The sequence below is a fragment of the Osmerus eperlanus genome, chromosome 11 (genome assembly GCF_963692335.1).
Source record: "Osmerus eperlanus chromosome 11, fOsmEpe2.1, whole genome shotgun sequence".
Taxonomy (NCBI): domain Eukaryota; kingdom Metazoa; phylum Chordata; class Actinopteri; order Osmeriformes; family Osmeridae; genus Osmerus; species Osmerus eperlanus.
The window spans coordinates 369,328-394,700 of NC_085028.1; the positions used below are offsets into that span (position 1 = coordinate 369,328).

The following is a 25,373-nucleotide window of genomic DNA, read 5'->3' on the forward strand; positions in this document are numbered from 1 at the left end:
AGGCTTCTAGAGAGCTACATAACGAACCACTTATTTGAATCGGGTGTGTTGGAGCAGGGAAACATCTCAAACATGCAGGGCAGGGCAGGTGGGACCAGGATCGCGAACGACTGGTCTGAAGGTCTCAGAAGTAACAAAGGTCCTTGGCCCATGACATTCATGGTAATCTTGCTGAACTGGATTCTACCGACTGGTAGAAACAATGGAACGGCTTAAAAGGCGAATCCGCACAAGTGGCACTGACTTCCCTTTTCATAGAATGACATGTCAACTCCACTGAATCATGGGACTTCTTGGGACATTGGGACTACATGGGACATTAACTACTCTCGAGAGGATCGCCATTGGATGAAAACCAAGGAAAGATGTAGAAGTTTCCGCCCGGTATCGAACAAGGGACCTTTCGCGTGTTAAGCAAACGTGATAACCGCTACACTATGGAAACTTCCAACTCCTGAAAGACAGAAGCCCAGTGCACACACAAACACGCAAGTAACAAGGAAACAGAACAAGGACACACATTTAAAATCTTGACATGGGCATTTCGGCTCATGAACTAGTTGATACTCTTCTTCAGCAAGCTAGCAACAAATGAGATTGTTCAAAGCAACCTTTCCCAATCCTGGACCTCAGGTTTCCCTGCTCTGCATGCGTTAGACCTGATTGGACCCTTACCAAGCTCTACAAAAAACGACGGAGCATGTGGCACCAGGGTACTCCAACAAACTTGTAACTGTCGACAATGCATCAATTATTTACGAGACTGCTGATAAAAGGGGACATGTTTCCGCCCGGTCTCGAACCGGGAACCTTTCGCGTGTGAGGCGAACGTGATAACCACTGCACTACGGAAACTTCTTCCTAACCAACAACAGAATCTCACTGCACACCCACACACACACAAACAAGGACAGAGAACAAGGACACGCCTTTATCATGTCAAATGGGCATTTGGGCTCATGAACCAGTTGATATGGTTCTTCAACAAGTCAGCGGGGACTGAGACGGTCTAAGGCAGTGGTTCTCAACCCTTGTCCTCAGGCCAGCATGCTTTAGATCAGTGGTTCTTAACCCTGTCCTCAGGGAACCCCTGTCCTGCATGTTTTTAGAGGTTTCTTGGCTCCAACACACCTGATTCAAATGCATGTTCGTTACAAGGCTTCTAGAGAGCTACATAACGACCCACTTATTTGAATCGGGTGTGTTGGAGCAGGGAAACATCTCAAACATGCAGGGCAGGTAGGGCAGGTGGGACCAGGATCGCGAACGACTGGTCTGAAGGTCTCAGAAGTAACAAAGGTCCTTGGCCCATGACATTCATGGTAATCTTGCTGAACGGGATTCTACCGACTGGTAGAAACAACGGAACGGCTTAAAAGGCGAATCCGCACAAGTGGCACCAGGGTAGCTGACTTCCCATTTCAAAGAATGACATGTCAACTCCACTGAATCATGGGACTTCTTGGGACATTGGGACTACATGGGACATTAACTACTCTCGAGAGGATTGCCATTGGACGAAAACTGAGGAAAGATGCAGAAGTTTCCACCCGGTCTCGAACCTGGGACCTTTCGCGTGTTAAGCGAACGTGATAACCGCTACACTACGGAAACTGCCTACTCCTGAAAGACAGAAGCCCAGTGCACACACAAACACGCAAGTAACAAGGAAACAGAACAAGGACACACATTTAAAATCTTGACATGGGCATTTCGGCTCATGAACTAGTTGATACTCTTCTTCAGCAAGCTAGCAACAAATGAGATTGTCCAAAGCAACCTTTCCCAATCCTGGACCTCAGGTTTCCCTGCTCTGCATGCGTTAGACCTGATTGGACCCTTACCAAGCTCTACAGAAAACGACGGAGCATGTGGCACCAGGGTACTCCAACAAACTTGTAACTGTCGACAATGCATCAATTATTTACGAGACTGCTGATAAAAGGGGACATGTTTCCGCCCGGTCTCGTACCGGGGACCTTTCGCGTGTGAGGCGAACTTGATAACCACTACACTACTGAAACTTCTTTCTAACCAACTATAGAATCTCACTGCACACCCACACACACACAAACAAGGACACAGAACGAGGACACGCCTTTATCATGTCAAATGGGCATTTGGGCTCATGAACCAGTTGATATGGTTCTTCAACAAGTCAGCGGGCACTGAGACGGTCTAAGGCAGTGGTTCTCAACCCTTGTCCTCAGGCCAGCATGCTTTAGATCAGTGGTTCTTAACCCTGTCCTCAGGGAACCCCTGTCCTGCATGTTTTTAGAGGTTTCTTGGCTCCAACACACCTGATTCAAATGCATGTTCGTTACCAGGCTTCTAGAGAGCTACATAACGACCCACTTATTTGAATCGGGTGTGTTGGAGCAGGGAAACATCTCAAACATGCAGGGCAGGGCAGGGCAGGTGGGACCAGGATCGCGAACGACTGGTCTGAAGGTCTCAGAAGTAACAAAGGTCCTTGGCCCATGACATTCATGGTAATCTTGCTGAACGGGATTCTACCGACTGGTAGAAACAACGGAACGGCTTAAAAGGCGAATCCGCACAAGTGGCACCAGGGTAGCTGACTTCCCATTTCAAAGAATCACATGTCAACTCCACTGAATCATGGGACTTCTTGGGACATTGGGACTACATGGGACATTAACTACTCTCGAGAGGATCGCCATTGGACGAAAACCGAGGAAAGATGCAGAAGTTTCCACCCGGTCTCGAACCAGGGACCTTTCGCGTGTTAAGCGAACGTGATAACCGCTACACTACGGAAACTGCCAACTCCTGAAAGACAGAAGCCCAGTGCACACACAAACACGCAAGTAACAAGGAAACAGAACAAGGACACATATTTAAAATCTTGACATGGGAATTTCGGCTCATGAACTAGTTGATACTCTTTTTCAGCAAGCTAGCAACAAATGAGATTGTTCAAAGCAACCTTTCCCAATCCTGGACCTCAGGTTTCCCTGCTCTGCATGCGTTAGACCTGATTGGACCCTTACCAAGCTCTACAGAAAACGACGGAGCATGTGGCACCAGGGTACTCCAACAAACTTGTAACTGTCGACAATGCATCAATTATTTACGAGACTTCTGATAAAAGGGGACATGTTTCCGCCCGGTCTCGAACCAGGGACCTTTCGCGTGTGAGGCGAACGTGATAACCACTACACTACGGAAACTTCTTCCTAACCAACAACAGAATCTCACTGCACACACACAAACAAGGACACAGAACGAGGACACGCCTTTATCATGTCAAATGGGCATTTGGGCTCATGAACCAGTTGATATGGTTCTTCAACAAGTCAGCGGGCACTGAGACGGTCTAAGGCAGTGGTTCGCAACCCTTGTCCTCAGGCCAGGATGCTTTAGATCAGTGGTTCTTAACCCTGTCCTCAGGGAACCCCTGTCCTGCATGTTTTTAGAGGTTTCTTGGCTCCAACACACCTGATTCAAATGCATGTTCGTTACCAGGCTTCTAGAGAGCTACATAACGACCCACTTATTTGAATTGGGTGTGTTGGAGCAGGGAAACATCTCAAACATGCAGGGCAGGGCAGGGCAGGTGGGACCAGGATCGCGAACGACAGGTCTGAAGGTCTCAGAAGTAACAAAGGTCCTTGGCCCATGACATTCATGGTAATCTTGCTGAACGGGATTCTACCGACTGGTAGAAACAACGGAACGGCTTAAAAGGCGAATCCGCACAAGTGGCACCAGGGTAGCTGACTTCCCATTTCAAAGAATCACATGTCAACTCCACTGAATCATGGGACTTCTTGGGACATTGGGACTACATGGGACATTAACTACTCTCGAGAGGATCGCCATTGGACGAAAACCGAGGAAAGATGCAGAAGTTTCCACCCGGTCTCGAACCAGGGACATTTCGCGTGTTAAGCGAACGTGATAACCGCTACACTACGGAAACTGCCAACTCCTGAAAGACAGAAGCCCAGTGCACACACAAACACGCAAGTAACAAGGAAACAGAACAAGGACACATATTTAAAATCTTGACATGGGAATTTCGGCTCATGAACTAGTTGATACTCTTTTTCAGCAAGCTAGCAACAAATGAGATTGTTCAAAGCAACCTTTCCCAATCCTGGACCTCAGGTTTCCCTGCTCTGCATGCGTTAGACCTGATTGGACCCTTACCAAGCTCTACAGAAAACGACGGAGCATGTGGCACCAGGGTACTCCAACAAACTTGTAACTGTCGACAATGCATCAATTATTTACGAGACTTCTGATAAAAGGGGACATGTTTCCGCCCGGTCTCGAACCAGGGACCTTTCGCGTGTGAGGCGAACGTGATAACCACTACACTACGGAAACTTCTTCCTAACCAACAACAGAATCTCACTGCACACACACAAACAAGGACACAGAACGAGGACACGCCTTTATCATGTCAAATGGGCATTTGGGCTCATGAACCAGTTGATATGGTTCTTCAACAAGTCAGCGGGCACTGAGACGGTCTAAGGCAGTGGTTCGCAACCCTTGTCCTCAGGCCAGGATGCTTTAGATCAGTGGTTCTTAACCCTGTCCTCAGGGAACCCCTGTCCTGCATGTTTTTAGAGGTTTCTTGGCTCCAACACACCTGATTCAAATGCATGTTCGTTACCAGGCTTCTAGAGAGCTACATAACGACCCACTTATTTGAATTGGGTGTGTTGGAGCAGGGAAACATCTCAAACATGCAGGGCAGGGCAGGGCAGGTGGGACCAGGATCGCGAACGACAGGTCTGAAGGTCTCAGAAGTAACAAAGGTCCTTGGCCCATGACATTCATGGTAATCTTGCTGAACGGGATTCTACCGACTGGTAGAAACAACGGAACGGCTTAAAAGGCGAATCCGCACAAGTGGCACCAGGGTAGCTGACTTCCCATTTCAAAGAATCACATGTCAACTCCACTGAATCATGGGACTTCTTGGGACATTGGGACTACATGGGACATTAACTACTCTCGAGAGGATCGCCATTGGACGAAAACCGAGGAAAGATGCAGAAGTTTCCACCCGGTCTCGAACCAGGGACATTTCGCGTGTTAAGCGAACGTGATAACCGCTACACTACGGAAACTGCCAACTCCTGAAAGACAGAAGCCCAGTGCACACACAAACACGCAAGTAACAAGGAAACAGAACAAGGACACATATTTAAAATCTTGACATGGGAATTTCGGCTCATGAACTAGTTGATACTCTTTTTCAGCAAGCTAGCAACAAATGAGATTGTTCAAAGCAACCTTTCCCAATCCTGGACCTCAGGTTTCCCTGCTCTGCATGCGTTAGACCTGATTGGACCCTTACCAAGCTCTACAGAAAACGACGGAGCATGTGGCACCAGGGTACTCCAACAAACTTGTAACTGTCGACAATGCATCAATTATTTACGAGACTTCTGATAAAAGGGGACATGTTTCCGCCCGGTCTCGAACCGGGGACCTTTCGCGTGTGAGGCGAACGTGATAACCACTACACTACGGAAACGTCTTCCTAACCAACAACAGAATCTCACTGCACACACACAAACAAGGACACAGAACGAGGACACGCCTTTATCATGTCAAATGGGCATTTGGGCTCATGAACCAGTTGATATGGTTCTTCAACAAGTCAGCGGGCACTGAGACGGTCTAAGGCAGTGGTTCGCAACCCTTGTCCTCAGGCCAGGATGCTTTAGATCAGTGGTTCTTAACCCTGTCCTCAGGGAACCCCTGTCCTGCATGTTTTTAGAGGTTTCTTGGCTCCAACACACCTGATTCAAATGCATGTTCGTTACCAGGCTTCTAGAGAGCTACATAACGACCCACTTATTTGAATTGGGTGTGTTGGAGCAGGGAAACATCTCAAACATGCAGGGCAGGGCAGGTGGGACCAGGATCGCGAACGACAGGTCTGAAGGTCTCAGAAGTAACAAAGGTCCTTGGCCCATGACATTCATGGTAATCTTGCTGAACGGGATTCTACCGACTGGTAGAAACAACGGAACGGCTTAAAAGGCGAATCCGCACAAGTGGCACCAGGGTAGCTGACTTCCCATTTCAAAGAATGACATGTCAACTCCACTGAATCATAGGACTTCTTGGGACATTGGGACTACATGGGACATTAACTACTCTCGAGAGGATCGCCATTGGACGAAAACCGAGGAAAGATGCAGAAGTTTCCGCCCGGTCTCGAACCGGGGACCTTTCGCATGTTAAGCGAACGTGATAACCGCTACACTACGGAAACTGCCTACTCCTGAAAGACAGAATGCCCAGTGCACACACAAACACGCAAGTAACAAGGAAACAGAACAAGGACACACATTTAAAATCTTGACATGGGCATTTCAGCTCATGAACTAGTTGATACTCTTCTTCAGCAAGCTAGCAACAAATGAGATTGTCCAAAGCAACCTTTCCCAATCCTGGACCTCAGGTTTCCCTGCTCTGCATGTGTAAGACCTGATTGGACCCTTACCAAGCTCTACAGAAAACGACGGAGCATGTGGCACCAGGGTACTCCAACAAACTTGTAACTGTCGACAATGCATCAATTATTTACGAGACTGCTGATAAAATGGGACATGTTTCCGCCCGGTCTCGAACAAGGGACCTTTCACGTGTTAAGCAAACGTGATAACCGCTACGCTACGGAAACTGCCAACTCCTGAAAGACAGAAGCCCAGTGCACACACAAACACGCAAGTAACAAGGAAACAGAACAAGGACACACATTTCAAATCTTGACATGGGCATTTGGGCTCATGAACTAGTTGATACTCTTCTTCAGCAAGCTAGCAACAAATGAGATTGTCCAAAGCAACCTTTCCCAATCCTGGACCTCAGGTTTCCCTGTTCTGCATGTGTTAGACCTGATTGGACCCTTACCAAGCTCTACAGAAAACGACGGAGCATGTGGCACCAGGGCCCGGTTTTTCAAAAGGTTCAATCCGGATAAAATTGATCCGGATTTAGTAATCCTTTTTTTTGCGATCCGTGATCACGTAATCCATCTTACTTTTGAGCCAGTTTTTCAAAGCAACATCGTATTGGATCAATCTGATCCGGATAGGAACTTTTCAGGATCACCAAATCTGGATAACCAGTGCTCAAACAGGATAGGAAATCACAATGTAGAACCATATATAAAGAGCAACAAGTAGAATAGCCAGTGTGGGGTCAATATAAGTTTATTTTTATTTGAAATGAAAACACACACATTAAAAAAAAATTAAAAACAAGAAAACCCCCACCCCATCCTCTTCCAGCAGTCCGCTCATCTGAGACCTACAACACAAACACTGTACATTGAGGATATTTATAACAAGTTTCAAATATAGATGTATTGAATTAAAAAAAAGACTGTCAAATAATCCACAATAATTTCAGACTTCCTCATCTGATGTGGAGAGACCAGCTTGTCTGAGCGTAGCCTTTAGGAGGCGGATCTCAAGTCTGGCCTTGGTTTGCTGCAGTTTGGTCAGAGTCAGTTGTTCCTCTGCCAGACGAAGCTGTGCTTCTGCCCTTTCAGTCTCTTTTTGCAGAAGTGCCTTGTAATCATCATCTTTGTTTGGTGAAGGGCGCTTCAAGCCTTTCCTCTGAGATCCTGTGGCAACTACCACTGGCTCAACCAATGAGGATCCAGCTTCTTCCTCAGGAACAGAGCTGAGATCCAATATAAATACGCGCTCTGGATCAGCCTCAGGAGGAACTGTCAGATTCTCCTCCTCCTCAATCCAAGGCTCGCCATCCCCTACAACACCTTGAATACCATGGAGAGCTTGCGACTTCTCACCTCCAATGATGTCGAGGACCACATCTGTGTAATCTCCCCTCTTAAATGGCTTGTTGCCTGTTTGTGGGTTTTTGGCTTCAGCATGGTGCTTTGTTGCCCTGGCCTTAAGATTCTTCCACCGCAATTTGATTTGGTCTGTGGTCCTCTTCTGGCCAGACCCTATGGCATTCACATTTTCTGTGATTAAAATCCAAACATCATTTTTCTTTTTGTTGGTATCCTTAGCAGAATTAAAACTTCCCACTATTGTTCCATAATGGCACCGAACACCCTCTAGTAGTGCATTGGTTTCAGCAGCAGTGAAGTTACAGCTTCTTGAGTCCATGGTTCCACAAGCCAAAACCAATCAGTTGTAATAGGTGTGTTTGAAAAGACCAACTACACAGCCATATAAATCAGCCTTTCTCAGAGGATTCACAGAGAGACAGTGAAATGGCAGGTGTTGTCCACCGCCACCACCACTTTGCCAGGAGAGGATACCGTCAAAGGGTGTATGTTGAACGTACCAAGCCACTGGAGCAATACACCACTGAGGAGCTGTATGTCCGGTTTCGCTTTGGGAAGGCTGATATAGAGTACCTTGTGAACCTTCTCAGGCCAAAACTTCAACACAGAACCCAAAGGAGTCACGGTCTGTCTGTGGAAGACCAGATCCTCATTGCTCTCCGATTTTATGCATGTGGGACTTTCTATCAAAATGTTGGTGACTATATGGGAGTGGTGAAATCAGCTGTGTGTGATGTGGTGAGAGATGTGTCAATCGCACTGGCCAGCCTGGTCAATGAATTTGTTTCTTTTCCAAAGGACAACCATATTGCCCAGGCCAAGCGCAGCTTTTTTCTTTTGGGGAATATGCCCAATACTATTGGAGCAATCGACTGCACACATCTGCATATACAAGCACCTCACGAGAATGAATGGGAGTTAATAAACAGAAAGGGGAGGCACAGCATCAATGTCCAAATTGTGTGTGATGCTGACCTCATCATCACCAACTGCGTTGTCAAGTGGCCTGGGTCTGTCCATGATGCACGCATCCTGAGGGAAAGCGCTCTATATAGAGACCTCCAAACCAACCGACCGGATGGCATAATATTAGGAGACAGTGCCTACCCACTCCTACCATGGCTGATGACTCCTTTTCTAACAGCAAATACACCGGCGCAGGCACGCTTCAACACTGCTCATTGCAGAGCAAGATGTGCAATTGAGCGTTTAAATGGAGTTCTTAAGAGGCGCTTTGCATGCCTTAACTACCTGAGAGCGGAACCACGGAAAGCATGCAACATAACCCTTGCCTGTATTGTCCTGCACAACATCGCTACTAAGCGCAATGTCCCTCTCTGTGCTGACAATAAAGCACCTGAGCCCCTTGGAGACCCTAACCAACCTCCTGCATTCTGCCAGAACGAGCAAACAGGACGTGCAACAAGGGACGCAATAGTTAGACACTATTTCTGATTTGGATTTGTTTGGGATTTAAAAAATCAGTGATTGCCATTCTTTGCATTTATTTGGTTATTCTGTAATCATTGCATGCATCACTAATAAATATTCTAAAAACAAAAATATTTTCGATTGTGATGAATATATATATGTCAATTAGTGACAGAATAAAATGTATTGTTTTTGGTCAATTTTTACAGCTGTTTGGGGGATTATTTTATGAGGCCAAACTCTTTCTACTTTGCTGTAGGCCTATACTGAAAGGCTGAATACCTTAAAGCCTACCTAATCACTGTAGCCTGACGGATGTACAAATAAAATTAAAACCTTATGAATAAATAGGATATCTTGTCAGATACTGCATGATCCAAATTTAGTATTATTTGATACATTTTAAAAGTTTTCATTACATTTTGGGCATGAAATCCACGCTGAATCCACCCTTCTGACGGGATCAGTTTAATCCCGATTTTTTGGATCAAAGTGATCCAAATCCTACAAAAAAGTTCTGAAAAACCCAAACTAAAGGTTTGATCCGGATCAAAACCAAGATTGGATTACGTGATCTAATCCGATTATGTAATCCGTTTTTTCTTTTGAAAAACCCATTTTCAAGATTTGATCCAATCCGTTATCCAAAATCCTAGTGGATTACTTTTGAAAAACCGGGCCCAGGGTACTCCAACAAACTCGTAACTGTCGACAATACATCAATTATTTACGAGACTGCTGATAAAAGGGGACGTGTTTCCGCCCGGTGTCGAACCGGGGACCTTTCGCATGTGAGGCGAACGTGATAACCACTACACTACGGAAACTTCTTCCTAGCCAACAACAGAATCTCACTGCACACCCACACACAAACAAACAAGGACACAGAGCGAGGACACGCCTTTATCATGTCAAATGGGCATTTGGGCTTATGAACCAGTTGATATGGTTCTTCAACAAGCCAGCGGGCACTGAGACGGTCTAAGGCAGTGGTTCTCAACCCTTGTCCTCAGGCCAGCATGCTTTAGATCAGTGGTTCTTAACCCTGTCCTGCATGTTTTTAGAGGTTTCTTGGCTCCAACACACCTGATTCAAATGCATGTTCGTTACCAGGCTTCTAGATAACTATACCTACCCCTTGTGCTACCTTCGGGTCATTGTGACCCATCGTCGTGTTGCGATAACTATACCTACCCCTTGTGCTACCTTCGGGTCATTGTGACCCACCGTCGTGTAGCGATACTTTTACCTAATAAAAAATAAATAATTATAATTTTTGTATTAACCCTGTCACCGCCGTGTCGGTGCGACTCTTCCTAATACAAAAACGTAGATACGTAGGGGAGGGGTATATCACATAATATCAACAGTTAAAACTAGGAGGAACACTCGCGCTGCCCTCAGGGCATTGTGACCCACCGCAGTGTCTGCGTTAGGTTATTTTGTGTGTGTAAGGGGCTGGGGGTGTGGGGGATGGGAAGGGTGATGGTTTATTGTGGTGTCTATGATGTGTTTATTGGGATTGGGGTTTGTGCGGTCAGTGTCGGTTGGGTGAGTGGGGTCTAGGCCCCACGCCTTTCTTGTGTTGTGTCCGTTGTGAATAAAACCTTTAAAACTAAAAAAAGTCTGCGTTGTCAAAGTGTATATATCACGTTATATCACTAGTTAACACTAGGTGGAGCTGTCTCCGGGTCATTGTGACCCAGCGCAGTGTCTGCGTTGTCAATTATGAACCCGCCGCCCACCCCAGAAGTTTATATATCAGGTTATATCACTAGTTAACACTAGGTGGAGCTGTCCGCGGGTCGTTGTGACCCACCGCAGTGTCTGCGTTGTCAATTACGGCGGTCGAATTAGGTAGGCGTCATTGGGCTCTCTCACCTTGACAAGGTTAGATCCACGCCTCCAACATCTCTCCTGAGTCTAATGACGCCTTTACGATTCGACAATCAGCGACCCCTCTCGGCGGTAGAATGAGTGTGACGTCTGGCTTCAGAGAAACCGCGGTCGGACCCGTCTGCCAAGCGTCCGTGCGGAGGCCCTCGGAATCAGACGGGCCACGTTGACCTAGATTAAATTGATAAGGTCGGAACGGCGGCATACAAATGAAAACAGCGGTCGGACCTGTCTGCCAAGCGGCCGTGCGGCGGCCCTCGAAATGAGACGGGCAACGTTGACCTATATTAAATTGATAAGGTCGCAACAAAGGGAGACAAATGAAATCGACGCGTCTCTCCGACCTCGTCTCGTCCACTTTATTTTAGGTCCAACCGCGCGCGCGCGGCCTTTTAAGATTCGACGATTGGCGATCCCTCTCAGCGGGAGAATTGGCCAGGCGTCAGAGAAAACCGCGGTCGGACCCTTCTGCCAAGTTGCAGGTCTGTGTGGCGTGTGCTCATGAGTAAAACACGGAATGTGTGTTAGTAGCACTTGCCTACAGCTTACGTGATTGCATGGACAAATTATTCTAAGGACGCCTCCCTAATTCGACCGCCAAAGAGCGATCAAGAATCGTCGAATCGTAAAGGCCGTCTTTGAAATGTTGGCCTGCGACGACCCCTCTCGGCCGTGGGCTCGGCGAAGAGGTCCAGCTGCGGTTTCATTTGTCTCCCGCCGTTCCCACCTTATCAATTTAATCTAGGTCAACGTGGCCCGTCTGCTTCCCAAGGGCCTCCGCACAGCCGCTTGGCAGACGGGTCCGACCGCGGTTTCTCTGACGCCAGACGTCACGTCGCCCGTCTGCTTCCCGAGGCCGTCCGACAAACACAGCAGTAGTCTAGTACTGTACCGTAGTATTACAATTTACCGGGGCAGCTTCTCCACACAGGGCTATATCGCATTTTGCGTTGTTACTGACAATGATCGCTACCAGTGAGCTTTTTATGAATGAGCGATTTTCTACTAAATAAATGTCAAGCTTATTTATGTTTTTGGGGGCATATTTTCAGTTAGCAGATGGTACTGTTTGAATCGCGATTCCATCTGAGATAACTCTACTGACGGTAACGTCGTTTTTGGAATAATCTTCAAAGGGGGTTCTTTATTAATGAATGAGTGCAATATGAGTAGGCTAAATGGCTGAAAATATCACGAGAAGGGAAAAACTTGAAAGGACGTTTAAGTCATAGAGATTAGGTCAATTTTTACACCGGTCTGCCAAATTTATTCGTTTTGATTCAACTATGAGGCTTCTAATCACCATTTCCTCTTGGGAAATGAGAAGACAACTATTTCATTCTACACTTCACTCTTAGTATTTTGAGTTGTAAATGAGCAGCAAAAGAAATATGCATTTAAATCTATGTAATCTTTATAAATAATAAGTATGCATTATTATATAAAATATACAGCAAATGTTTACTCCTTGACAGGTCTGCAAACGCCTTTGTAAACCGAGATTTGTTAAAACGTTTGTTAACCGAGACCGTAGGTCGAGGTTTACAAAAACAAATTGTTTTAACAAATCGAGGCGACAAAGCGTTTCCTGACCTGTCGAGGAGTAAACATTTGGTTTCTTATGTTGTCAGAGCAATCAGCTGCACTTGCACTGGTGACGTCACTACATCTCCAACGCAACATATTTACATTTATTCATTTAGCAGACGCTTTTATCAAAAGCGACTTCCAAGAGAGAGCTTTACAAAGTGCATATGTCACTGATCATAACAACGAGATAGCCACAAAACATTGCGAGTAGCCAAAACATGAAGCACACATTGTGAACAACCAAAATAAGTGCCAAAGGGAAGAACCATAAGAGCATGTAGTTAAACAAGTTACAATTAAACAACATGAACTGCTATAAGTGCAAGTGTACCTGTGGGAAAAAAAAGCAAGCAACAATAATAAAACAATATATCACAGCGAGTACAAAAATTTAAGTCAGTTACCACTAACCACAAGAGCAACAAGTCTCTAAGCAAGAGTCATTGTGATCCTTGAGGAAACTAACATCGGGTCAAGCGAACCATTCCTAAGTACCGTTGTACTCCCGGAACAAGTGCGTCTTGAGCCTTTTCTTGAAGGTGGAGAGACAGTCAGTGTCTCTGATGGAAGTGGGGAGTTGATTCCACCACTGGGGGGCCAGACAGGAGAAGAGCTTGTGTTGGGACCGGGCGGTCTTGAGCGGTGGGACCACCAGGCGGTTGTCTGAAGAAGACCGTAGGTGACGGGTGGGGGTGTAGGGCTGCAGGAGAGACTTGATGTAGACGGGTGCAGTCCCGTTCACTGCTCGGAAGGTCAATACCAGGGTCTTGAATCTGATACGGGCCATGATAGGTAGCCAGTGGAGAGAGATGAGGAGCGGGGTAACATGGGAGCGTCTGGGTAGATTGTAGACCAGGCGGGCCGCTGCGTTCTGAATCCTCTGAAGAGGACGGGTTGCACATGCTGGGAGACCAGCGAGCAGCGAGTTGCAATAGTCCAACTTGGAGAGGACAAGTGCTTGGACTAGCAGCTGGGTGGAGTGCTCAGACAGGTATCTCCTGATCTTCCGGATGTTGTAGAGGGTGAATCTACACGACCGGGAGACCGCAGCAATGTGGGCCGTGAGGGAGAGCTCGTCGTCCATGGTAACCCCAAGGTTCCTGGCAGAGGATGAAGGGGTCACCGTCGCAGATCCCAGGGTGATTGAGAGATCGTGGGAGATGGAGGGTTTAGCCGGGATGATGACAAGTTCTGTTTTGGCGAGGTTCAGCTGGAGGTGGTGCTCGGTCATCCAGGCGGAGATGTCTGTGAGGCAGGCCTCAATCCTAGCTGAGATCCCCGGATCTGTCGGGGGGAACGACAGGTACAGCTGCGTGTCGTCAGCGTAGCAGTGGTAGGAGAAGCCATGGGAGGTGATGATTGGTCCAAGTGAGGTGGTGTACAGAGAGAAGAGGAGGGGTCCAAGGACGGAGCCCTGTGGGACACCAGTGGAGAGCTGGCGAGGGCCTGACAGTTTGCCTCCCCAGGAAACCTGGTAGGATCTTCCCGACAGGTAGGATGAGATCCACTGGAGTGCAGTGCCAGTGATGCCCTTCTCAGAAAGTCTGGCGAGCAGGATCTGGTGGTTAACCGTATCAAACGCTGCAGAAAGGTCCAGCAGAATGATGACAGATGACCTGGAAGCCGCTCTGGCAGACTGGAGGGCAGTGGTGACTGAAAGGAGGGCAGTCTCTGTGGAGTGGCCAGTCTTGAAGCCCGATTGGTTGGGGTCAAGCAGGTTGTTCTGAGAGAGAAAGTTAGACAGTTGGTTAGATACAGCACGTTCAATTGTTTTTGAAAGGAAGGGTAACAGTGATACCGGTCTGTAGTTCTGGAGAACGGCAGGGTTAAGGGAGGGTTTTTTGAGTAGAGGGGTAACTCTAGCCTGTTTGAAGGCAGAGGGGAAGGTGCCAGAGGTAAGAGAGGAGTTTAGGACATGGAGAAGAAAAGTTATGATGGAGGGGAGATGGTTTGAAAGAGAGGGGAGGGTATAGGATCAAGGGGACAGGAGGTGGGGCGATGAGAGAGAATGAGGTCAGAGATCTCTGCCTCAGACAGGGGAGAAAAAGAGTTTAGACATTTAGTCGGGTCTGTCATGGAGGGTGAGAGGGTAGGACAGGTGGGCTTAGGGAGCCGACTGCTAATGTCGGCGACTTTTTTCTCAAAGAAGGAGGAGAAGTCGTCTGCTGTCAGGGTGGAGGGAGGGGGTGGGGGAGGTGGGTTAAGAAGCGTGGAGAAGGTAGAAAAAAGTTTGTGGGGGTTTGAAGCAGAGTTAATTTTGTTCAGAAAGTAGAGGGTTTTAGCACCAGTTATGTGAGAAGAGAAGGATTTGAGGAGGGAGTGATACTTATCAAGGTCCGGACCGCCTTTGGACTTGCGCCATCTCCTCTCAGCTGCCCGAAGGGTGGACCGTTCTTCACGGATAACATCCGTAAGCCACGGGCAGGAGGGAGAACATCGTGCAGGCCTGGTTGACAGGGGACAGAGAGAGTCAAGTGATGCAGTTAAAGTGGTTAACAAGGTGTCAGTGGCAGTGTTAGTGGGGTGGGACGAGAACTCGTCAATGGGGGGGGGGGAGGATGTTAAAATATATCATATCAACAACATCAATTCGTCTTTTGTCTGCTTCAGATACTTCTTTAAAACGGGAAGCGATTGCGGGGCGTTTGCGGACCTGTGCAAAAACCGTATTTGGTTGTTTTAGGCTTTTTTTGGGGCTTTTTAGGCTACTTTGTTGCCGAGCAGATGCAACGTTGTTAAGGTCAATGGCTACATCTCCAAGGCAACCGCTTGTTGCTAGGTCCGTAAAACGTTTATTTACCTCTGCAAACTTTCAGGAGGTATATAAACAGACTTATTAACTTTTGAGAACGTCTTCTAGACCAATAGGAACAGTGTATTGGTCCAATTATTACACTAGTATATAAGAAACAGAAATATCAGTTGTAAAAATGTCAGTAAAAAACGCACCACTCTGCAACCAACGCAAGCAAGCACACCCTACAATTTTTCCAGAAATTGTACCCTCTTTTTATCACGCTCCATGTACATTCATATATATTATGTAAATGATCTTAAACAAGAATAAGGTGTAGGTAAATATATTTTTTATTTGAAGCATAATCATACTGTATATAAAAATAAAAATCTTTTAAGTGCTTCACTGAGCTGCCAAACTAAAACATTTTAAGCAAAATAAAACATTTCAAAATAGAAAGTGCTACTGTTTAAAAGCGCTTCCCTGAACTGAGACCTAACATTTCATAGCTCAAAGTCTTATAGCAGGTCCCACCTTGCTGTCGCATGCCCTTCAGATGGCCAACACCTGTAATTTGGCCTTCTTACCCTTTGGCCTTGGCTAAATCATCTTCTCACACTCTCCCTAGCATCAAAATCCTAGCTCCATGGGTTAGCTCCATGGCCCAGCTCCGTAACTCAGGGGTCCGTAATTAATTTTTACAAGGGGCCACATGAGAAACCTGAAATGTGTTGGAGGGCCGCATCAACGATAACTTGAACTTAATTCTGCTCACTATTCATTTTCTCCCATTGTAAAAAGCAGTAAAGTATATATTTTGATTAGCTGCTACTGGTTATCAGAAGAATACGGATATTCTGTAAATATTTATATAAATATTTTAGATTTTGGTGTAGGTTAAATAGGAAAAGACTATAGAAGTAATAAACAGTAAAAACAACAACAACAACAGTGTTTCATTGGGTGTGCTTTGCCTTCGGCAAGGGCACAACCTTTGTTCTCTCACATATATATTATTGGGTGTGCTTTGCCTTCGGCAAGGGCACAACCTTTGTTCTCTCACATATATATTATTATTATTATTTTTGCCCCCCTAAAACTCAGTCAATATTTGGCCTACATAGACAACCTAGGTGTCAAACGTTTCGTCCTGGTACCGATTGAGTTGCTTGTATTGGGATTTACGTTCCGTTGCACGGTTTAAGTAGAAATTACGTTTTTGTGTCGAAAAGTGAAGCTAACGGTGGCTAACTTGCTAACCACAGTCAATGACGCTACTTACGTCACGAAAACTCGCGTGACTACCTCTAGCAGAATATTAGTTTAGCAGCTCGTTAACTTCTGGGAGATAGCTAGGCTAACTATAGCTTTACTGCAAGGCAGCTGCAGAAATGCCACAAGCAAAGAGGCCAGGTGATAACTATTTACTAATTTTACTTTGTGATATGACACACAATTGTGATGTGTAATGTACAATATAAGCTGATATTATTAAGGAAGTACATCTACTTTCGGAAACAGTCTACTATTTCACTGAAGTATTAGCATCATGACATTAGCCTGTGTTGCCCGGGCTACACATACTACAGTGGTCTATGATGTAGCGTTATCTGTTTTCAATCGTTAAAATAAACATTCCTCACATATACATTTTCGTTGTAGGATTTATTCTGACATTAGTAAACGATTTGTTGGTGAAATTACCATTACCTGTGGTTTCAAACCAGTGTTGCTCACTGCAACGCTGTAGCCTACGCGAGACACTACAAAAACATCTACACAGCTGTAGGAAGTCAAACGGCGACAGAACATGTTCGGCACTCCCCTTACTTAAATCAAAAGTCTATCTAACTACTAACCTGAACTTCATTGCCACAGCCTAAACGTTGTCAATCTGTTCATGAAAATAATTAATTTAAGTTTAAACCGTACAACGGAACGTTAAATCCAATTCAACCAACGCAATCGCTACCAAGACGAACACAGCAGTAGTCTAGTACTGTGCCGTAGTAGTACAATTTACCGGGGCAGCTTCTCCACACAGGGCTATATCGCATTTTGCGTTGTTACTGACAATGATCGCTACCAGTGAGCTTTTTATGAATGAGCGATTTTCCACTAAATAAATGTCAAGCTTATTTACGTTTTGGGGGGCATATTTTCCGTTAGCAGATGGTACTGTTTGAATCGCGATTCCATCTTCTACTGCCGGGCAACGTTGTAGAATAATCTTCAAAGGGGGTTCTTTATTAATGAATGAATGCAATGAGTAGGCTAAATGCCTGAAAATATCATGAGAAGGGAAAAACTTAAAATGACGTTTAAGTCATAGAGATTAGGTAAATTTTTACACCGGTCTGCCCAATTTATTTGTTTTGTTTCAACGATGAGGCTGCCTCTTGCAGGGGAAATGAGAAGACATCTATTTCATTCTACACTAAACTCGTATTTTCAGTTGTAAATGAGCAGCAAAAAAAAATGCTTTTAAATATATGTCATCTTTATAAATAATAAGTATGCATTTTTATATAAAATATACAGAAATATCAGTTGTAAAAATGTCATTCAAAAACGGACCCCTGTGCAACCGACGCAAGCAAGCACACCCTACAATTTCCCCAGAAATTGTACCCTCTCTAGTTGGGTGTGCTCAAGCCTTCGGCGAGAGCACAACCTTTGTTCTCTCACATATATATTATTATTTATTATTGTTTATTTTCGCCCCCCTAAAACTCAGTCAATATTTGGCCTACATAGACAACGTAGGTGTCAAAAGTTTCGTCTTGGTAGCGATTGAGTTGCTTCTATTGGAATTTACGTTCCGTTGCATGGTTTAGGCTGAAGTTAAGTTTTTGTGGCGAAAAGTGAAGCTAACGGTGGCTAATTTGCTAGCCACAGTCACTGACGTTACTAACGTCTCTGCGTCACGAAAACACGCGTGACTACCTTTGGCAGAACATTCGTTTCGCATCTGTTAACTTGGGGGATAGCTAGGCTAACTATAGCTTTACTGCAAGGCAGCTGCAGAAACGCCACAAGCAAAGAGGCCAGGGTGATAACTATTTACTCATTTTACTTTGTGATATGACACACAATTGTGATGTGTAATGTACAGTATAAGCTGATATTATTAAGGAAGTACATCTACTTTCGGAAACAGTAGTCTACTATTTCACTGAAGTATTAGCATCATGACATTAGCCTGTGTTGCCCGGGCAACACATACTACAGTGGTTTATGATGTAGAGTTTGGGTTAGGGTAACCCTAACCCAAAGAACCTTCCATTTCACAAAACATGGAGAAAAGCAGGTGACGACAGGCACAATTGTGAAAAGGAATATAGTCATGAACTGAGGAAGGAATCAAAGAGTTTCTGGAAAGGCAGTGGTGGAGGGGGGCACTAAATAGGAGCAGTAAGGGTTGAGGGACAGAAGAATTTTAATTGACAAAGGTGGACATGTCATGACGATAACTTGCCAACAAAGTTGAGATTCGAACTCACGCGTGCAGAGCACAATGGATTAGCAGTACATTGCCTTAACCACTCGGCCACCTCGTCATTTACAGCACTGGGCCCACGGTGGTGAAAGAACCTTCCATTTCACAAAACATGGAGAAAAGCAGGTGACGACAGGCACAATTGTGAAAAGGAATATAGTCAGGAGCTGAGGAAGGAATCAAAGAGTTGCTGGAAAGGCAGTGGTGGAGGGGGCCACTAAATAGGAGCAGTAACGGACAGAAGAATTTCAATTGACAAAGGTGGACATGTCATAAAGATAACTTGCCGACGAGGATGAGATTCGAACTCACGCGTGCAGAGCACAATGGATTACCTAGCTAGCTACAGTACAGACAGTGCAGTACAGTAACCAACATTCAGTATTAACTTGTCGACATTGCGGGGTCTGCTTACAGTACCTAGTCTAAACTTCTACGGTTTTAGTGTAAATATTAACTAGTCCTTTACTGTAGCTACTTACATTCATTTAAAGTGGGTCTACCTCCAAAGAATAATGGAATTTATAATGATCCTACCTGAAGCTTTGGTAAGAATGACATGTCAATCATTGTAGATACAGTAAGCTGTTAAAAACTAAACAAAAACCGTTAGCAGTCTAGTTTGCTCATGTTACTGTACTTATGAGTATGCACAAGTTGGTTCAGCACACCATGCTTCCATACATAGTTGTAACTATGGTTATTAATATGTCTCTGTTATTTTAGATGAGCACCAAGCCTAAGAGCCATAAATCCATGGGAGATGGAGAGTGGATGGCGAGGCTGAGGGCATTTGCTGGCTCAGGGGTTTGGCCTGCTGGAGGAGGCAATAGACCTGCCCCAAGGCAGCGGAAATGGCATGACCTCTATCAAAAGGTAAAGTACTGCAAAATATGTGCTTATTACTTCTTACAGTCATTAGTCTGCAGGTCACTTGATGAAAAAGGGTCAATACAATGGTGCAGATAATATCAGACAATGGACTGTACACTGAGTGACTGGCTGAATAACTATTCTGATTGTTTCAGATTGAGAATGCCCCATGCAGGCCCGTGGACAGACCGCCCTATTTGGAGGGTCCATGGTCTGTAATTGTGGATTCCATGCTGTTAAGGTGATGTATAATTTTTTTACATCTGACTATCTTGCATCTCAGGTCTCTTACAATGCTGTTGCTGATACATTACAGTCACCTCAAGCACCACAGTCTGTGGCTTCAGACTTGTCCACTGGTGCTGCAGCCCAGCCTTCTTTCCTGCGGTCCCCTCTGAGTGTGTCAATGGTAAATATTTTCTTAGTTATTCATGTTTTGTATAAATCATTTTGTATGTGCTGAATAACAAAATTAACTCTGTTTCCCCTTGCAGTTCACTAAATCACGCTTTGGTGGGTCACAGTCTGCCTCAGTGAAGCCCAATATTGTGGCGAGGAAGACCCCCAGCCCCGCTCCTCCTCCATCCTCTGTGAGGACCTCCAGTCCTGCTCATCCTCCATCCTCACTGAGGACCCTGTCTACCGCCTCTGTGAGGACCCCCAGCCCTGCTGTTAGCACCAGCCTGGAAGTAGCCACTGTGAGTACAGCGTCTCCTTTTTGTCTGGTTATGTTTCAAGTCATCTTGAGAGTAGCCTTTTTGAATGCAAAAAAACATATTCTTATTTGCTGTTGTCTCCCAAACAGGATGGGACAGGAGAAATCCATCTAGCTGCTACTGGGGCTACAGCTTCTGTCTGGTTGCCGGGTGAGCTGAGCAAGTCAATCCCTGTTCAAGATCAGAGGTGGATATCCAACACCCTCTTTCACTCTGGCAAACTGCGGCCAGATTTGAAGCTGTGGTATGAGCCCCCTGTTCCAGCACTGATTTATCACCAAACGCCAACACCCGACCGCTTCTTCACCCATCGGCTGATGGTGTGGATGCCCTACCGCCTTTGGAGGGTGAGGGTGTTCTGCCCAGCTTGTGGGAAGCAGTTGACGGGTGCTGGCATTCACAGGAGAGCTCGGAAGGTCCTTGACATTGACAGATACTACCTAATGGTGACAGAGACACTCAGGTGCTCTGTGTGTTTCCTGACCACTCTGTCTACCAGTCAGACTGTCAGGGACCAGCTGGACCTGCCACACCAGAATTTGTTCCGGCTCATCCTGACCTGCAAGTGAGTAATGCATTTTTGAAAAGATGGTGATTGTGAAGCCTATAACAACTGACATTACCCTCCATAAACATGTAACTAATCACTCCAACAATGGGCATGTCAGGTATGCTTGTGACATTCGTGTCATTCGGATGCTTCGGGAAAGGACCCTTGGCAACAGTCCAACACGACTGGTGAAGCAGCTCAAGGAGAACCATGGGGAGGAATGGCTGACCCGGTTGGCACACTATCTCGGGGAGTGTGCTGACTTTGTGGATCGACCCAGTCTGTTCCCAGTGGTCTGCCAGGAGCCCCCTGAACCCATCGAAATTCCCACCAGTCGTTGGCTGCTGTCTGTGTACGGCAGGGACATCCTCTCCCGCATGGACCACATCAAGGCCAGCATCACCTCCATGTTTGGCTCCATTTTAAAAATGGATTCTACCAAAAAGGTAATACATCATTTGACTGTGTAATTGTACATTACTGTGTACATTACCATGTATGTAATATATACTCTCATATAAACATTAACTTTTGTCACATTCTAGATCACAAAGAAGCTGTCTGGCCATGGCAAGGGGACCGCTCTCTGGGTGACCTCCCTTGGGAACGAGGTTGGACAGATCCTGACCAGTGTCCTCACAGTGCAGGAGGGGCCGGGATTGGATCACATGGTGTCTGGTGTGATGGAGCGGTACCGCCAGGCAGCTGTTCCACCCCCAGTGCTGCTGTACGTGGACTGTGGCTGCTGCAAAAGCGAGGGGCCAAGCAAGGTGCAGACCAGGTTTGGAGAGTGGCCAGACCTCCACATACGGCTGGACATCTGGCACTTTATGAGGAGGATGGCTATCGGCTGCACCACCGATGCTCACCCACTCTACCCCACCTTTATGGGCTCTCTGTCTGCCTGCATCTTTGAGTGGGATGCAGGGGACCTCACTCTGTTGCGGCAGGCAAAGAGAGCGCAGCTCAGGCAGGAGGGTGTGCCATCCATAACGGATCTTGTGGTGGACACCAAGATCTCCAAGATGGAGCTGAGCCTCTACTGCCGCAGGAAGACACGCGGCGAAGAGACCACCATCAGCCTCATCGACCGGCTGCTGCAGGAACTGGGGGGTGCAAGAGGTAGAGACCTCATGGGGGTGCCACTGCTGGACCAGGTGCGCATGGAGCACATCTGGCGTGTGCAGAAACACCACGTCAAGTGCATCCAGGACGTGCCAGGGGTGCAGCTGTACACTGAGGTTGGAAGCACCACCAAGGGGGGCGTCGTACTGACCAGGTACCGCTGTGCCAGGGGGTCCACATCCCTGGAGTCGTTTCATTGCCACCTAAACAGGTTCATTCCAGGTTGGTGTCTCTCTTATGTGTAATGTTTTCAATACATTTATGTTTTTTTATGAAACCATTATTCAGATTGAAAAGCAAGACCTTTTTTTAATTGGCCGACATCATTTATATGTTTTCTTCAGGAACCAGTGCAAATGCACTGAATTTCCAGCTGTACCTCCTGGAAGGCCTAAATAGGTGGAACCAGGATCGGGGGACTGCAGCAGTGACCAGCAAGCCATCGTCCCTCCTCACCTACTCCGGGGGTGTGGCCCACTGTGTAAACACCAACAGCCTGAAAGTGTTTGGCCGGGCATTTGTGCCAACCTTCACGCCACCTGCCAAATACACTGGTATGTCAAGCTGATATCTGGATATATAATACTGTTTGTGGGTTTTCTGTGTTCTAACTTAAGTTCAACAAGGCTTTATTTTTACTATGCCCATTACCAAAGCAAACCATACACTTACTTGCTCATAACATGATACAGAAACACTACTCTGATATTAAACAGTATCTATATAGAATGCTACAAATACAGCTAATAATGTGTGTGACTGTACTATTTTATAGGAGAGCTGCTTGGTGTTGACTACCTGCTGAGTCAGACTGGGCAGTCTCTCAACGTGAACCCCGACTCAGAGGAGACAGAGGGCATGCTGGAGGATGTTCATGAGGGCGAGGAAGAAGAAGATGAGGGCTTCCAGGAAGAACCAAGTCTTGCTGTGTCAAGTCTCCTGGATGACCCAAGCTTCTCTACTCCCACCCTGCCTCCTGCCTCCATGGCTGCTCCCATCCTGCCTCCTGCCTCCATGGCTGCTCCCATCCTGCCTTCTGCCTCCATGGCTGCTCCCACCCTGCCTCCTGCCTCCATGGCTGCTCCCATCCTGCCTCCATGGCTGCTCCCATCCTGCCTCCTGCCTCCATGGCTGCTCCCACCCTGCCTGCTCCCACCCTGCCTCCTGCCTCCATGGCTGCTCCCAACCTGCCTCCTGCCTCCATGGCTGCTCCCACCATGCCTGCTCCCACCCTGCCTCCTGCCTCCATGGCTGCTCCCATCCTGCCTCCATGGCTGCTCCCACCCTGCCTCCTGCCTCCATGGCTGCTCCCAACCTGCCTCCTGCCTCCATGGCTGCTTCCTCCCTGCCTGCTGCCTCCCTGGCTACTAACATCCTGCCTGCTCCCTCCCTGCCTGCTACCCCCCTGGCTGCTCCCTCCCTGGTATCTTAAGAAAATCAATGTATCTGCGTTTTGTCCCACTTCACTGACCTTCCATTGTGATGCTCATTTTTGTTTATTTATTTTTAGGCTGTGGATGACTCTGGCATGCCGGGCTTAGACAGAGTAGACAGCTTGGCTGAGTGTTTGGTGGAGCTGAGGAACCAGTCCTCTCTGGCCCTCACCAACCAGCAGGTCAATAACATTCATTGTCTTGCTACATTCCCTCTGTCCCTCTTTTTGTCTTCTCATGTGTTCTCTCTGTGTAGGTAAGCAACATTGTTGCTCTGTGGCAGAACCTGCTGGACTACGACCAGCAGAGGGTTACCTTTGCTGCCAGACACCAGAGCAGGCTGGACACAGGGAGGTTCAGGTCTCCAAAGAAGAGGCAGGAGTTCACTCCAGGGGTGGAGAGCATGAAGAGGCACGCACTCACCACCACTGCCCCGCTTGCCCAATGGCCTGATTGCTGCCGCCTGATTGAACTGATCTTTGTCAGGCTCTGTGCCATCCATCGCTCTCCCAAGAAGAAGGGGACTGGTGCAGTGTCCAGATGGAGTTTAATCCTGGATGACTACAGGAAAATCAGGCAGCGCATTTTGGCAAATGGGACGGTCATGCAGCAGACCACACTGCAGCTGGTGGATGTAAGCCACACCACCCTTGTGCAGTGGCACAACAAGAGGGTGAAGAAGCAGGACAACGCTGTGGTAATGCAGGGGCTGAACTTGCCCAGTCGCTTGTCTGCGGCAGCCAACCCACTCCCTCCTGCTAATGTGCGCCTTCCATCTGCGCTCCCCCACCCAGGCCCGGCTCTCCAGTACCAACTGCCCTGCAGCACCGTGGGCCAGGCGCGGTTGAAAAGAAAGGTCCCGCCCACAGATGTAACACCGGTGGCTATAAAGATGCATGCCCAGCGTCAGCTCTTCCCTGCTCCACCCTCGGCCCCTCGTCTGTTGGTGCTGGCTCCGGTGACCTCACAGGTGCCTGTCCTCGTCGCTGCTCCACAGGCCCTGGTAGGTATCTTCCCTGCACGCCCTGCTCCGGTCCGAAAACTAACCCGCCATGTACTCCACAACACATGCAAGAAATGCGGGCAGTTCAGGACAGCCCAGACTGGACACAGTCAGTACAAAGGAACTGTGTACTGCCCCTCTGTAGAGGCTGTTCCCAAGGAGCAATGGTTGGAGGACATGAAACAAGTAGATGCCCCTCTACCCCCCTCCCAGAGGCATGGACGCTGGGCTAGTGCCCCTCTACCCCCCTCCCAGAGGCATGGACACTGGGCTAGTGCCCCTCTACTCCCCCTCCGAGAGGCATGGACACTGGGCTAGTGCCCCTCTACCCCTCCCCCTCCCAGAGGCATGGACACTGAACACTTTAATGTTGTTAATAGTTCTGTTAATGTTTTCTGTTATTGTCTATAGTTACTGTTGAATAAGTGAATGGAGGGATTCACTACTGTTCTGTATATATTTAAGTTATTGTCTATAGTTACTGTTGAATAAGTGAATGGAGGGATTCACTACTGTTCTGTATATATTTAAGTTATTGTCTATAGTTACTGTTGAATAAGTGAATGGAGGGATTCACTACTGTTCTGTATATATTTAAGTTATTGTCTATAGTTACTGTTGAATAAGTGAATGGAGGGATTCACTACTGTTCTGTATATATTTAAGTTATTGTCTATAGTTACTGTTGAATAAGTGAATGG

At 46.9% G+C, this 25,373-nt stretch overlaps 1 protein-coding gene and 10 non-coding genes across 11 annotated transcripts in view; 1 reads left to right on the forward strand and 10 right to left on the reverse strand.

Annotated features, from left to right (window-relative positions):
• Nucleotides 1-782: 782 nt before the first annotated feature.
• Nucleotides 783-855, reverse strand: trnav-cac (transfer RNA valine (anticodon CAC)). The gene has a single exon. It is a non-coding gene; the product is annotated as a tRNA-Val (tRNA).
• Nucleotides 856-1,541: 686 nt separating this feature from the next.
• On the reverse strand, nt 1,542-1,614 carry trnav-aac (transfer RNA valine (anticodon AAC)). Its single transcript has one exon. It is a non-coding gene; the product is annotated as a tRNA-Val (tRNA).
• Nucleotides 1,615-2,711: 1,097 nt separating this feature from the next.
• trnav-aac (transfer RNA valine (anticodon AAC)) lies at nt 2,712-2,784 on the reverse strand. Its single transcript has one exon. It is a non-coding gene; the product is annotated as a tRNA-Val (tRNA).
• Nucleotides 2,785-3,121: 337 nt separating this feature from the next.
• trnav-cac (transfer RNA valine (anticodon CAC)) lies at nt 3,122-3,194 on the reverse strand. Its single transcript has one exon. It is a non-coding gene; the product is annotated as a tRNA-Val (tRNA).
• A 679-nt stretch (nt 3,195-3,873) lies between these two features.
• trnav-aac (transfer RNA valine (anticodon AAC)) lies at nt 3,874-3,946 on the reverse strand. Its single transcript has one exon. It is a non-coding gene; the product is annotated as a tRNA-Val (tRNA).
• Nucleotides 3,947-4,283: 337 nt separating this feature from the next.
• On the reverse strand, nt 4,284-4,356 carry trnav-cac (transfer RNA valine (anticodon CAC)). The gene has a single exon. It is a non-coding gene; the product is annotated as a tRNA-Val (tRNA).
• A 679-nt stretch (nt 4,357-5,035) lies between these two features.
• On the reverse strand, nt 5,036-5,108 carry trnav-aac (transfer RNA valine (anticodon AAC)). Its single transcript has one exon. It is a non-coding gene; the product is annotated as a tRNA-Val (tRNA).
• Nucleotides 5,109-5,445: 337 nt separating this feature from the next.
• trnav-cac (transfer RNA valine (anticodon CAC)) lies at nt 5,446-5,518 on the reverse strand. The gene has a single exon. It is a non-coding gene; the product is annotated as a tRNA-Val (tRNA).
• A 674-nt stretch (nt 5,519-6,192) lies between these two features.
• trnav-aac (transfer RNA valine (anticodon AAC)) lies at nt 6,193-6,265 on the reverse strand. Its single transcript has one exon. It is a non-coding gene; the product is annotated as a tRNA-Val (tRNA).
• Nucleotides 6,266-10,004: 3,739 nt separating this feature from the next.
• On the reverse strand, nt 10,005-10,077 carry trnav-cac (transfer RNA valine (anticodon CAC)). The gene has a single exon. It is a non-coding gene; the product is annotated as a tRNA-Val (tRNA).
• Nucleotides 10,078-23,606: 13,529 nt separating this feature from the next.
• LOC134029306 (uncharacterized) overlaps nt 23,607-25,373 on the forward strand; it is a 10,716-nt gene continuing 8,949 nt past the window's right edge. The window contains exons 1-2 of the mRNA XM_062473391.1: nt 23,607-23,851; nt 23,926-24,672. Coding sequence (XP_062329375.1) covers nt 23,765-23,851; nt 23,926-24,672 — 834 coding nt within the window. The 5' untranslated portion in view covers nt 23,607-23,764. The remainder of the gene's footprint in view (nt 23,852-23,925; nt 24,673-25,373) is intronic.